The 13,519-nt window shown below is 46.1% G+C and overlaps 2 protein-coding genes across 3 annotated transcripts; one reads left to right on the forward strand and one right to left on the reverse strand.

Annotated features, from left to right (window-relative positions):
• Positions 1-5,494: 5,494 nt before the first annotated feature.
• Ankrd65 (ankyrin repeat domain 65) lies at positions 5,495-7,993 on the reverse strand. The gene is made up of 3 exons (XM_052718327.1): positions 7,807-7,993; positions 7,189-7,723; positions 5,495-6,534 (listed from the first exon to the last, which is right to left on the reverse strand). Exons 1-3 carry the CDS (start codon positions 7,989-7,991, stop codon positions 6,160-6,162), a joined length of 1,095 nt encoding a protein of 364 aa, XP_052574287.1. The 5' UTR covers positions 7,992-7,993; the 3' UTR covers positions 5,495-6,159.
• A 3,075-nt stretch (positions 7,994-11,068) lies between these two features.
• On the forward strand, positions 11,069-13,286 carry Tmem88b (transmembrane protein 88B). Of its 2 annotated transcripts, XM_052715901.1 has the most exons (3): positions 11,071-11,145; positions 11,334-11,644; positions 12,545-13,286. In XM_052715901.1, exons 2-3 carry the CDS (start codon positions 11,366-11,368, stop codon positions 12,794-12,796), a joined length of 531 nt encoding a protein of 176 aa, XP_052571861.1. In that variant the 5' UTR covers positions 11,071-11,145; positions 11,334-11,365; the 3' UTR covers positions 12,797-13,286. The 2 variants fall into 2 exon arrangements, with proteins under 2 accessions (XP_052571860.1, XP_052571861.1); XM_052715900.1 differs by having other exon boundaries at positions 11,069-11,644.
• Positions 13,287-13,519: the final 233 nt, after the last annotated feature.

The following is a 13,519-nucleotide window of genomic DNA, read 5'->3' on the forward strand; positions in this document are numbered from 1 at the left end:
GAGCTTGGCTTCACAATCTGACAACATTGGTTAATCCACTAAAAAGGGAAAGAGGGAGGTTCAGGAATATGGGCTCTTGTTAGGCTGGCTACGCTTGAAAAAAAAAATTCTCACATTGTACAACTTCCCAGAGGGAGTTGGTTCTTTCTTACCATGAGGGTCCCAGGGAACAAGTTCAGTTCTCAGGTTCTTGACCTGCTAAGCATCTCTCCAGCCCTTAATTCAGTCTCTCTCTCTCTCTCTCTCTCTCTCTCTCTCTCTCTCTCTCTCTCTCTCTCTCTCTCTCTCTCTCTCTCTCTCTCTCTCTCTCTCCTCTCTCTGTATAATATATTTATTTCATGTGAATGAGCACATGTGAGCATGCCACAGTATGTAGAGATCAGAGGACAACTTGTTAGGGGTTCTTTCCCACCAAGTGGATTCTGGGGTTTATATAGGTTGTCAGGCTTGGTATCAAGTACCTTTATTATTATTATTATTTTTTTTGGTTTTTCGAGACAGGGTTTCTCTGTGTAGCTTTGCGCCTTTTCTGGATCTCGCTCTGTAGACCAGGCTGGCCTTGAACTCACAAAGATCCGCCTGCCTCTGCCTCCCGAGTGCTGGGGTTAAAGGCGTGCGCCACCACCGCCCAGCTTGGTATCAAGTAACTTTACCCAGTGAGCCATCTCACTGGTTCTTTTTTTTTTCTTTTTCTCAAGACAGGGTTTCTCTATGTAGCTTTGCGCCTTTCCTGGAACTCGCTTTGGAGCTCACTGGTTCTTAAAATAAATATCTGAGGGCAGGAGAGAGGGCTCAGTGGTTAAAGGTACTTGTTGCTAATGCAAAGGACTCATGTTCAGTTACCAGCACCCACATGTCAGCCTACAAGCATCTGTAACTTCAGTTCTAGGTTCTTCAACACACTCTCCTAACTTCCTGGGTACCAGACACACATGTGGTTCACATACATACAATTGGTGCATCTGGTGGTCTTTGGGGGACTCTGGGTACAGCACATACATGTAGGCAAAATACATACAAAATAAATAATTAAAAAATAGTGAAAGGCATGGTGGCATACTCCTTTAATTCCAGCTCTTGGGAGGCAGAAATACTCAGATCTCAGAGACCTGTAGCCTGGTCTATAGATCAAGATCTAGGATATCTAGGGCTACATAGAGTGAGCTTATCTCAAAAAAATAAAAATAAATGCATGCATGAATAAAACTAAATGTCTGTCAAATCTCAGTGCTGAGATGGGGAAGTAGACATGAGCTCCCATCCCAACCAAGAAGCTGTCTCCAATTAACAACCGCTTCCAAAGGAAAAATTAATTTTTTCAAGGGAGTCTCACTTCTATACAAACCACACTTTAAGGGCAGGCCCCCATACCCAGCAGTAAATGGCCAATAGAAAACAAATTCAAATGCATTTTGGGAGATTTTTTTTTGTCTCATATTGTTTTGTTTGGGCATTTTTTTTTTTTACATTTTATGAAATCTTTTTTTTTTTTAAGATTTATTTACTTATTACGTATACAGTGTTCTGCCTGCCAGATCTCATTACAGATGGTTGTGAGCCACCATGTGGCTGCTGGGAATTGAACTCAGGACCTCTGGAATACCAGCCAGTGCTCTTAACCACTGAGCCATCTCTCCAGCCCCCAACATTTTATGAAATCTTTATTGACAAATAATTCACATAGTATACAATTTGCCTGTTTGCACAATTTGATAGACTTTAGTCCAACATCCTCATAAGCCCATGACACCAGCACCACTTTCTATTTTAGAACATCGCTGTCTTCAATTTCATACATATACATAATGTATGGTGATTACATTCCACCTTAGTTTTTTTATGAACATAATATTTGTAATTGTAACCATTTTTAAGTTCACAATTCAGTGGCATGAATTACATTCAAGATATTAATTACACTCATGATATTCATTAATTACACTCATGATATTAATTACATTTGTGGTATTCATTGATTACATTCACTGTATTTATTCAATAACTATATTTATGATATTCATTAATTACATTAATTGTATTGATTTATTACATTCATGATATCATGTCCTGATACTACTGTCAGTTTGTGGAACTTCCATCACACAAAACAGAAACTCTGTACTTAGGAAATCATTGCTCTATATTCCTTTTTCCTCCATCTTGAGATGTCTAATCTTTCTGTCTCTATGAATTTGTATATTCTATATATTTCATGTAATACAATTCTATAGTATTTGTCCTTTTTTAAATGTAAAAACATTTTATGTACAACTGCAGGAGAAATAATACACAGATAGCTTACACATAAAAACAGGTTATAGGGGGCTGGAAAGATGGCTCAGTGGTTAAGGGCATTAACTGCTCTCCCAAAGGACCGGGGTTCAAATCCCAGCACCCACATGGCAGCTAACAACTGTCTGTATCTCAAAGATCTGACCTGCAGGCAAAACACCAATGCACATAAAATAAAAGTAAATAAGGTGTGTAGAAAAAAAACAGGTTATAATTCAAAAGTCCAGAGTTATTTGAAACTGGAAGATATTTTCCCTGTAGAAATTAATAAAAATGATAACATTTCCCAATAAACCCTTTTACGCCAAATAATAGCTGAATTATACATATAAATATTGATTAGATTCTGGGATATAGAAGAAACCTATCTCCATCTGTTCAGAGAGGTGTGTTTTACTTAAGCTGTCTGTGTAAGTGAGATTCCTATTCATCCTCCACTGTTTGATTTACAGCAGACATTTTTCTATAGGCTAATCCATAATCTAAAAATAGTTTAGCTTCCCCTCCTGAAAGTACAGCCAGCATATTATTTCATCAACTTGATATGGTACAAATTCTTATCTTTTTTTTTTTTTTTTTTTTTTTTAAAGATTTATTTATTATGTATACAGCATGTATACCTGCAGGCCAGAAGAGGGCACCAGATCTCGTTACAGATGGTTGTGAGCCACCATGTGGTTGCTGGGAATTGAACTCAGAACCTCTGGAAGAGCAGCCAGTGCTCTTAACCTCTGAGCCATCTCTCCAGCCCCCAAATTCTTATCTTAATAGTGAAATGTTACACTAAAGCTTGCCCAGTGATTGGGCAAAACCAAAACTTATTATAAGCCACAGTCATCCTAGGGTCCCCCCTGCTAGGTAGCCTCTCTGGATCTGTGGGTTGCAGTCTGATTGTCCTTTGCTTTACATCTAGTATCCACTTCTGAGTGAGTACATACTATGTTTGTCCTTCTGAGTCTGGGTTACCTCACTCAGGATATTTTCTAGTTCCATCCATTTGCCTGCAAATTTCATGATGTCATTGTTTTTCTCTGCTGAGTAGTACTCCATTGTGTATATGTACCACATTTTCTTAATCCATTCTTCAGTTGACGGGCATCTAAGTTGTTTCCAGGTCCTGGCTATTATGAATAATGCTGCTATGAACATAGTTGATCATGTATCTTTGTGGTATGATTGAGCATTCCCTGGGTATATGCCCAAAAGTGGTATGACTGGGTCTTGAGGTAGATCGATTCCCAATTTTCTGAGAAACTGCCATACACTAATTTCCACAGCAAACTCCTCTTCTTTTAAGTATTTTATCACAGAGATGAGAAAATAAACTACTATGAAGACAAATAGAAACAGAACATCCCCCACATACAGTGCAGGTAAGGGGGAGTGCTGCAAGCCTCAGGAAAACGTAATGGAATTCAGCTACTATCACAAAAGCTACTACTTGGAAAAGTCAAGGACTTCTCCAAAGGTCAAGCCATGGCTTAAGAAATCTTGGTAATATTTTAGCTTATATATATATATTATATATATATAAATTATATATATATAAGTTCCTAAAATGATTTTCTTGTGTTCTTCCAAGAACTCCTAACAGTGTATTTATATAAAATGCCTATCAAGCATCCAAGGCCAAACGAAACGACACCTGTCTCCTAGGTCAGGAGGATGGATAGCTTTATTTCTTTTTTTTTTTGGGGGGGGGGGGGTTTCGAGACAGGGTTTCTCTGTGTAGCTTTGCACCTTTCCTGGAACTCACTTGGTAGCCCAGGCTGGCCTCGAATTCACAGAGATCCGCCTGGGTCTGCCTCCCGAGTGCTGGGATTAAAGGCGTGCGCCACCACCGCCCGGCTATTTCTTGTGCAATTTAGGGTGAGACCCTCCTTTCTTGTACAACCTTACTAATAGACCCCTAACTTCTTACCTAACCACTTCTAGGAATGTAGACTGAGCACATAGATCCCTTTTTGATATACTAACCGGTCATTAGCACTCAGTTGACCTCCTCTTTTACTACTCCCATTTTGGGTTGTAAAAGAAAGCCTGGTGGTCATTACTTGAGGAAAATTCTAACCTACCTTTATGACCCATAGAATTCTAGCCTGGTGACCTTGCTAGACCAGGGGCTTGCTATTGCTTGGGTTTATAACTGGACTCCTGGGAGACTTAGGAGGAATGTTGAGAACAGAGAGACGGAAAACGGAGAGGGATAAGGAGGGTTTTGACCAGAGAGAACGTGTGGACGAGATGGAAGATGAGGAAGAGTCAGATGGGGAAGTACAAGCTGGGTAAGAACAAGATGAAAAGGACCTAGATGAGGCAGAATTAAGACGAGAGAATTAAGATAGAACTTAGAAGGGAGCCAGGAGGTGGTGGCGCATGCCTTTAATCCCAGCACTTGGGAGGCAGAGCCAGGCGGATCTCTGTGAGTTTGAGGCCAGCCTGGGCTACAGAATGAGTTCCAGGAAAAGTGCAAAGCTACACAGAGAAACTCTGTCTCGAAAAACCAAAAAAAAAAAAAAAAAAAAAAAAAGAAAGAAAGAAAGAAAGAAAGAAATTACAGACTAATGTAGGGAGAAATCAAGCAAGAAAGGAGCTAGACATGAGAGCAGAATAGAAGCTGTGTGGAGAGAGAACTGACTCAGAAAAATAAAGTGTGTGGACTAAGGAGTTTCATGTACATAGATTCATTTCTTTTCATCAAAGATTAATTTTCAGCTGGTTGTAGATCCTTCCCGGACCCGGGGAGGGGACTATCGAGGGGCTGGACCCCTATACTCATCGATAGGGGAGCCCCCATGTTGAACAGACAAAAGAGAAACCATGAGGGTTTAATCAAATCTGTTGCCAAGACTCGACCCTCACCAGCATGTGGAGGAAGCTAGAGCTGAGAAGTTATACTCCTGAGGACAGTGATCAGGCCATCACCTCAGCATCTTCTTTCTCCAAGAATTCTCAGGTGATTTCTCTCTGACTAGACAGGTGGTCTCTGCCTAGAAGGAGGATTCAGGAGTCTTCTTGTCTTGTTTTGGCCAAAAAGGCTCATCCTCACAGAAGGAAGCACAGGGCAGTGAGGCTGTGGCTCCTAGTGAAGCAGCAGGTTAACTACACCACCACCAACAAACATGAATTTATTCCAGACATTCAGAGAATAATAAGGAAAAAAAACAATCCTTTAATAATTATTCCTGGCTAACACCCAAAAAGAAACCACCCTTGAAGAGAAGAAATTCTTTGCAGCTTATGTAGATTTTGAGCTATAACATTTCACATACACTGTCATCTGTAAATTTTATTTAGGTTCTAGCATTAAGATATACTTTGAGCTTTAAACTTGTTTAACAGAACCAGAAACTGCAAGTGTGGCCATTTTGAACAAATGGGAGATTTACATAGCAAAACTGTTGTAACAGTTATTTTGAAATAAGCCAGTGTTGTTCTATTTTATGTAGTTGTTAACCAGGAATGTCTTACCTGCCTGGCAGAATTACAGTCCTTTTGATATGTGAATATAACCTAATGGGTAGCAGTCTTGGTGAACAAATCTTTTTGTTGTTGTTGTGATTTTGTTTCATTTTGTTTGAGACAGGGTTTGTCTGTGCAACAGCCCTGGCCATCTTAGAACTTGATCTGTAAACCAGGCTGGCCTTGAACTCACAGAGATCCACCTACCTCTTCCTCCTGAGTGCTTGGATTAAAAGTGTGCTCCACCACCGCCTGGCCCTGTGAACAAATCTTAACAAAAAGATATCCTCCATAACTCTAAACTCTTAATTTTGTTACAAGTACAACTCTACTTTTCTTTTCTTTCTGCAGTTTCTAAGAAGTTTGGTTAGTTAAGGAAATCGGGCAGTGCCTGGGGAAGACATCCTATAAGGTCTGGGCCATTTCACCCCACTGTGTCCTCAAGGTAGAGTTGGCTCCTTGGCTCAGCAAAAGCTCTATGGTGGTACTGCGGCCACACTCTACAGCAAGGTGCAGAGGGGTCTTGTGAAGCCAGCCAGCAGCATTGACCTGTGCACCCCTGTCCAGGAGATAACTGACAGCTTCTACATGGCCTCCCCGAGCAGCATAGTGCAGGGGTGTGAGGCCCAGTGAGTCTCGAGAATCTACCTCAATGCCCTTGGCCACCAGCAGCTGTATAACAGGCAGGTATCCACCGGTGGCAGCCCTGTGGAGTGCAGAGAGGTTGTTCCTGTCCCTGATATTTGGGTCTGCCCCATGGTCCAGCAGCATCTCAACGTCCTGGAAAAGGAAGGAAAGAAGAGAGAAAGAGCCTGTTATCCTAGTCCAGAGGGGTGAGGAGCTGGGCCTGGCGTTTGCCTGAACAAAATCCCTACAGACTCTTTTTTCTGTTAGGAATGAATGGGATAGAATCTGAGGCAGCCCCAAATTCTTGGATCAAATTCAACACCGTGCAAAGGCTGTTGCCCCTGGTGCCTCCTGGACCCCACTGATCTTGAACTCCAGCCAAATGCTTAAATAAATACCTGTTGCCAGGCATGGTGGCCCACACCTTTAATCCCAGCACCTCCAGCAGAGGCTGGAGGATCTATGTGAGTTCAAGACCAAGTTGGTCTACATAGAGAGCTTCAGGCCAGCCAAGGCTACATAGTGAGTTGCTGTCACAGAAAAACTAGTTATTCACCCAATCCATTGCTATGGAGCACCAGAAAAAAGTGGGATTGCCAGGCGTGAGAGACCTCCTCAGGTACCATTCAGTAGGGAAGTTTTATAAGGAGGGCCCAACTGGGAACTCCAACCCCTCCACCCTGCAAGCCTATGCTTCAGCATCTTTCTACCTTGTTCCTCTCCTCCCACAGAGCTTATGGAAGTAAGTGTAGAGGACGAAGCCCTTGGGCTTCTAGCACAGTCATTGCAGGTGAAGGCTGGACCTACTTGGTGATGGCCTAGGCCAGCCGCCAGGCCAAGTGCAGTGGTTCCTGTGCTGTCCAGGGCATCCACCTTTGCTCCCAGTGCCAGGAGAAGCTGCAAGGCTGATGCACTTCCAGCTACCGCTGACACCAGCAGGGCGCTGTCCAGGTCTACGCTGCCTCCAACAGTCAGCAGCTCTAGTACCGGCAGTTGCCCGCACGCCGCTGCCCAGTGTGTGGCTGTCCAACCTCTTAAGTCTTTCACAGCAGAACCTGAACCTGGTGCAGCCATAAGGCATGTAACCAGTAGTGTGCGGCCCAGCGCAGCTGCCCAGTGCAGGGGCGTGAGGCCCGTTTGAGAGCATGCCACTGCTGAGGCCCCACGCCGCAGCAATAGTTCCGCCACTTTCGAGTGCCCGTGCCAGGCAGCCTCATGCAGCGGTGTGCGCCCTATGTGGTCAACTGCGCCTGCCAGGGACCCACGCTGCAACAGTAGGCGTACAAGAGGTGCGTGGCCTCGCATCACAGCCAGATGGAGCGGAGTCCGACCTGTGTGATCCCTTTGGGGTGCAAAAGAAGTCAGAGTGCTGCCTAGACGTTCAGCCCCAGCCAGAGAGAGTCTGGATCTAGTCATGAGACTTACCTCTCCTCCACACTGGCACCTTGCCTCAGCAGCTGCATCACCAGGCTGGGAGCACCCCACCACACTGCCTGGAACAGAGTACTCCAGACCTGAGAGGTAAGAGGTCCCTCTGTCTTGTCTGCTGGAGCCTCCTCCCAGACCAGCTCCATCCACTGCAGTTCCTGCTCCAACCTGCTGGAACCCATCTGGGGAGAACATCTACCCTGAGGCTGGTTCATCCTACCTGTTCCATGTCACCATATCACCACCCCACCAGGGGAACTCAGATACCACTTAACCTTCTGAAGGGCCTTGGCTCCTAATTACCTCCAGAGGGAACTGGCACAGGAGCTCCGTCTTCTGGCTGAGGGTTCTCTCTATCCTATTTCTAAACTAGCCTCAATCTGGTGACCCTCCTCAAAATTTTTTTTTCCTGCAGTTTGAGAGGTGGATGCTACTCCTGGGAGGCTAGGCTGGAAGTCGAGGATGGGCAAAGGGCTGCTGCTTCCTTATGGGCTGTGCTGAGGCTACCTGACACTGTTTATCTAGTAATTTGAAGGGAGTCTCTGCCTGCCCTTGCCCCCTAGCAGGCCACTAAAGCTCTTGGCCACACTCCCAGGAACAAAGGCCAGGACAGGTTGGGAAGGGCAAGCAGGAACATGCCCTGGATGACAGCACCTCCTTCCTACCTTCCTCCAAGTAACACAAACTTCAATATGTTCTGACTTGCCCCCAGGCAACCTGAGACCTACCTGCCCCACCCTAACCTGGAGCTGGAACCACCTCTCCTAGTTTCAGGTTGGGGAGTGGATACAGTAAGGTTCTATCCTTTTTCCTAATAAGATGCTTTGAAAGAGAAAAAGGTTCACCATGGATATCTGAACAGTGGGATTGGAAGCTCCTGGAGAAGAGGCTAAGACAAAGCTGGTGCAGACCATGAGAGGGAAGAGACGTCTGGGTGGGAAGGGGTGTAAGCAAGCAATGATATTTCTGGAACAGGAGATGTTAAGTATTTATGCTTAGAGGTAGAAAGGGGGCCCTGCAGGAACAAGGCCTTCATGTGGATACTTGACTCTGAGCCTGCATCAGAGAGGGCAAGGTCCCAGTATGTATCTTACTACATAGCCTTAGCTAGCCTAGAATTCACTATGTAAACCAAACTGACATTGAATTCATAAAGATCTGCCTGCCTCTGTCTCCCAAGCACTGGGATTAAAGGTGTGCACCACCAGGTCCAAATCTGACTCCCTGGCCTCTGAGGACACCTGCACTCATGTGGACATACCCACATATAGACACATACACATAATCAAAAAATTAAAATATCAGGGGCTAGAGAGATGGCTCAGCAGTTAAGAACACTTGTTGCTCTTATAGAGGACCAGAGTTAGATTCCTAGAACCTACATGGTGGCTCAGAACCCATTCATAACTCCAGTTCCAGGGGATCTGATACCCTCTTCTGTGAGCACCAGGCATGTACATGACGTACATACATCCATGGAGCCAAAATACTCACCTGTATAAAATAAATAAGTCATTGAAACATTTAAAATAAAATATCAATCAGACATGATGATGCATACTTTTTTGGTTGTTGTTTTCAATACAGGCTTTCTCTGTGTATCCCTGGCCCTGGAACTTGCTTTGTAGACCAAGCTGGCCTCGAACTCAGACATCCTCCTGCCTCTGGCTCCGAGTGCTGGGATTAAAGATGTGCGCCACTATGCCCATCTACTTTTAATCTCAGCACTTAGGAGGCAGAGGTGGGTGTATCTATGTGAGTTCAAGGCCATCCTGGCCCACATATTGAGTTCTTGGCTAGCCAGCAAGGGCTATATAGTGAGGCCAAGGCTGAAATAAATAAACAAAAATATATAATAAAATAAATATTTTTTTAAATTACAAGAGTGTGGGCTCAGTAAGGAGATGATTTACAACACTTAAAATTTTTTGGATGTATTTATTTTACTTTATGGGTATGAACATTTTGCCCAAATGTATGTATGTGTACTATATCCCTGCCTGGTGCCTATGGAGGCCAGAAAAGGGCACCAGACCCTTTGGAACTGCAGTTAATAGAAATTTGTGAGTCAAAATGTGAACCCTGGGAATGGAACCTGGGTCATCTGCAAGAACAGCAAGTACTTAACCACTGAGCCAACTCTCCAGCCCCTGCAACACTTAAAAAAAAATTTATTTTTATTATTTTAGTTGTGTGTGTGTGTGTGTGTGTGTGTGTGTGTGTGTGTGTGTGTGTGTAGACATATGAATATGTGGGCAGATGCCTGTGGAAATCAGAGGCATCAGATCCTCATAGAGCTGGAGTTATAGATGATTGTGACCTGCCTGAAGTGAGAGCTGGGATAGAACATAGGTCTTTCTATAAGGACAATATGTACTCTCTGAACCTCTGAGCTATCAGCACCTGACTTGTTTTGTTTTGTTTTGTTTTTTTCTGCTTTTCAAGACAGGGTTTCTCTGTGTAACAGTCCTAGCTGTCCTGGATCTCTCTCTGTAGACCAGACTGGCCTTGAACTCACAGAGATCTGCCTGTCTCTGCATCCCGAGTGCTGGGATTAAAGGCATGCGCCACCACTGCCCGGCATCACATCTAGCTATGCCAGACATGCCAGTGAAAGCAAGTTGTCTTTCATGGAGCACATCACATGCCACCTGGAAAGCTGTCCAGGATTGGAAGATGTTAAAAGGAAAATTGGAAATGACAAAGTCCTCTGGAGGAAACGGCACAGAAGGGAAAACATTAGCTCATAATCTACTCATTAAGTGTCAATAGCTTATGTAAATAAGGTTTAAATACTGTATATTGTATACTTCCAGTATGAAGGCATTTTAGTAATATTGGGGGTAAATGGCTGGCGTTTTCAGTGGATTATATGCTCCCATCATCTGAAAAGCCTGTTGTATACTTCCATGATGGATTAGATTCGGTACAGAGTAATTGCAGCTGCTGTTTATTGGGTATCTACTATCTGCCAGGTACTACAGTAAGTACTAACTGTACAACTCTATGCCATTCTCTTAACCACTCCACAACATGAAGTCACCTGGTGTTCATCTTATACTGACACCAAAGCGGGGCCTAGTTATTAGATAAGGGGAAATGCAAGGGCAGGGCTGGGACAGAGTTGATGGTTTGTCCCTGGATGGCAGCTATTGATAGGGGATCCGTCATAGCCAAGGCCTGTGAAATGAAGCTATTGTGTGGGAGAACTGGAAGCTGGGAAAGGGCGGGCTGGGAGGAAGGAGGGCCATAGTGCTCAGACAGGGATAGCTGTGTGAGACCTAACCAGAGCACACAGGAGCTGCCCGCATTTGCCTGGCAAAGAGGTCCAGCGAGGTAGTGGGGAAACTGAGGGAGGGGTGTAGCCCTGGAGACTGATACTCAGTGTTAGACTAAACTGGACAACAGTCTACTATCTGGTGACCAGGATCTAGATACGAACTGAACCTGGGGAGGGTAAAGGATCTCTATTCTGGGCCTGGGGGTGGGGGCTAGTCCTACTGCCTACTACCTACCTATCTTAGGGAAAACATTCTTCAAGGACCACTGCTAGGACATGAGTGAGCAGCAGGAAAGGGAGACAGAAGAGGATGAAGGAGGTACTTCAGACACAGCACCCATGCTACCCCGAAGAAGGTCTACTGACTACCATATCTCAATCCTGGTATGCCCAGGGTGGCCTGTCCTGGCCACCCAAGGCCTCAGGACCCTGTTGCTGCCTGGCCAGGCTCTGGTTGGGTTCCTGTTCCATCTGCTGCTACCTGGGACAGTCTTCCTGCTGGTGTTGCTGCCAGCAGCTGCCATTGTCTACCTGGGATTCCTGTGCCACTCAAGGGTGAGCAGCATTGGTTAGTTCTTGGGGAGTGGGAGTCCTGTGGAGGTTCAAGTCCCTGGGATTAAAGGTGTATCTGCCCCCTTCCAGCCTTGCCCCTTTGTATGCAGAACATACGTGGCCTCTTCTGTAACCTCCTGTTCTGCCAACATCCCTACCAGCTGCAGACAAAGAAAAGCTTTTGTTTGTTACTCAGGGAACAGCTGTCTTGCCTCCCCCAGTCCTCTTAGCTTTGTACCAGGAGGCACCAGGCCTGGTCAGTGAGGCTGAAGTGGAGATGGGAAAATAAACTTCACCTGTACTGAGTGCTCTCCACTCCTCACACCCACACACATACAGCCCTTCCCCAAACGTTCTTGACCTGGGCTGGGCTTCCCCACCTGTAGAGGGGGCTATGGCTTGATCTATAATATATGGATGGTCCCTATATTTCTATCTGTGGCTTCTGGTGCGGGAGAGAAATGATGCTAGCTGGTGACATACAGCTGGAGCTCACTATCAGCTGTCAGCACAGGTAAGGGCCATGGGAAAGAGCACAGATAGGGAAAAGCGGGTTGGGAGAGCCAGGAAAATTCTCTGAGTCTTTCCTTTAAGGAACCCCTACCTGGGCCACTTATAGTCTGAGTACCAGATCTCCCAAACAAGCTTCAACACTGCTTGGCCCAGAACAGCCACAACTCAAGCTAACTCTCTTGGTTGTGTTCTCACAATTTCTGTTCCACAGGGCCCCACTTCGCTCTCCAGGCCCACCTCAAGGCCTTCCAGCCCCGCCCCTTCTGTCTCGGGACTCTGTCCTAGTCTCTAGGCCCGGCTGGGTTCTCCAGGACTCGGGCCCAGGTCCTTCCGCACGACTGCACCACTCTGGTGCTTCCCGGCGCGGCCACACGCCTCTGCTGTCCACAGGTTCATCCAGCCCCGGGGCCACGGTGCCGAGCGCTCCTCTCAGACCGCGGCTCTGCAGCGCTCATCGTGCTGGGATTCCTCTCCCTGCCGCCGCTTCTGGTGCTCGCCTCCGCCGCCCGCTCGCTCCTGGCCCGGCGACTACGCCCTGTGCTGCCTACCCCCGCCAGGGCCCATGAACCACCGAGATGCAGCGAAGAGGGTCTGGCGGGCGACCGCCCTGACGAAGAGAAACAACTCTGTGCCTGGGTCTGATCCCTCAGAGGCGTCTCGGTGTCGAGAGCCCCGCCTTGACCCCCAAAAAGTGGACGGGTGGAGCGGCTGCCTCTGGGCTCTGAGCGCAGTGCTCGAAGTTGCCAGGAGATGGCAACCGGGGCCCTTAGACCAGGTTGGCGCTTCTCAGAGGCCGGAGGTGGTCCTCTGAGAAGGTGCCCTGGGCTCTGCTCCCTCACAAAGCGAATGCCCTCCATTCCCTCCTGTGGTCAGCAGCCAGCTTTGCGGATATCTGTGTCCCCCAAAACAGTGCTAGTTCTAGAAGCTCCAGTGTGACCAGTAGCAACCGGACTTCATGACTTATCTTGAGACTCAGCTTGAGGACAAGGCTCAATTGGGTCCATGGTCAAAATATTACCAGGTCAGGTTTCAGATGAGACTAGGATCTAGGATTAGTGGCTCAGCGTAAGCCCAGGGTCAGCAATCTGCTTGTTTTTGTTTGTTTTTTAATATATACGTTATTTTATGTTGATTGGTTTTTTGACTGCGAGTATATCTGTGTAAGGGTGTCCCCAAGCCCTGGAACTGAAGTTACAGACAGGTGTGAGCTGCAGTATGGGTACTAGAAATTGAACACGCCTCCTCTGGAAGAACAGACAGTGCTCTTAGCCCCCCAAGACTCAGTTTGTTTTCGGGGTCAGGTACCAATGTGTATCCAGAACTGGAGTTCAACCTCTGACCAAGGTTCTTTTCTTTTGAGACAGG

This window comes from Peromyscus californicus, unplaced genomic scaffold (genome assembly GCF_007827085.1).
Source record: "Peromyscus californicus insignis strain IS unplaced genomic scaffold, ASM782708v3 Scaffold_5__1_contigs__length_169319896, whole genome shotgun sequence".
NCBI classification, from domain to species: Eukaryota; Metazoa; Chordata; class Mammalia; order Rodentia; family Cricetidae; genus Peromyscus; species Peromyscus californicus.

Excerpts from the sequence above, each read along its gene's own strand:
- Ankrd65 (XM_052718327.1), bottom strand. The coding sequence starts at position 7,991 with ATGGGTTCCAGCAGGTTGGAGCAGGAACTGCAGTGGATGGAGCTGGTC. Across the intron at positions 7,724-7,806 it reads GGTGCCAGTGTGGAGGAGAG|GGATCACACAGGTCGGACTC; the intron begins GTAAGTCTCATG and ends TGCACCCCAAAG. Across the intron at positions 6,535-7,188 it reads CTGGCCTAGGCCATCACCAA|GACGTTGAGATGCTGCTGGA; the intron begins GTAGGTCCAGCC and ends TTCCTTTTCCAG.
- Tmem88b (XM_052715900.1), top strand. The coding sequence starts at position 11,366 with ATGAGTGAGCAGCAGGAAAGGGAGACAGAAGAGGATGAAGGAGGTACT. Across the intron at positions 11,645-12,544 it reads GATTCCTGTGCCACTCAAGG|GTTCATCCAGCCCCGGGGCC; the intron begins GTGAGCAGCATT and ends TGCTGTCCACAG.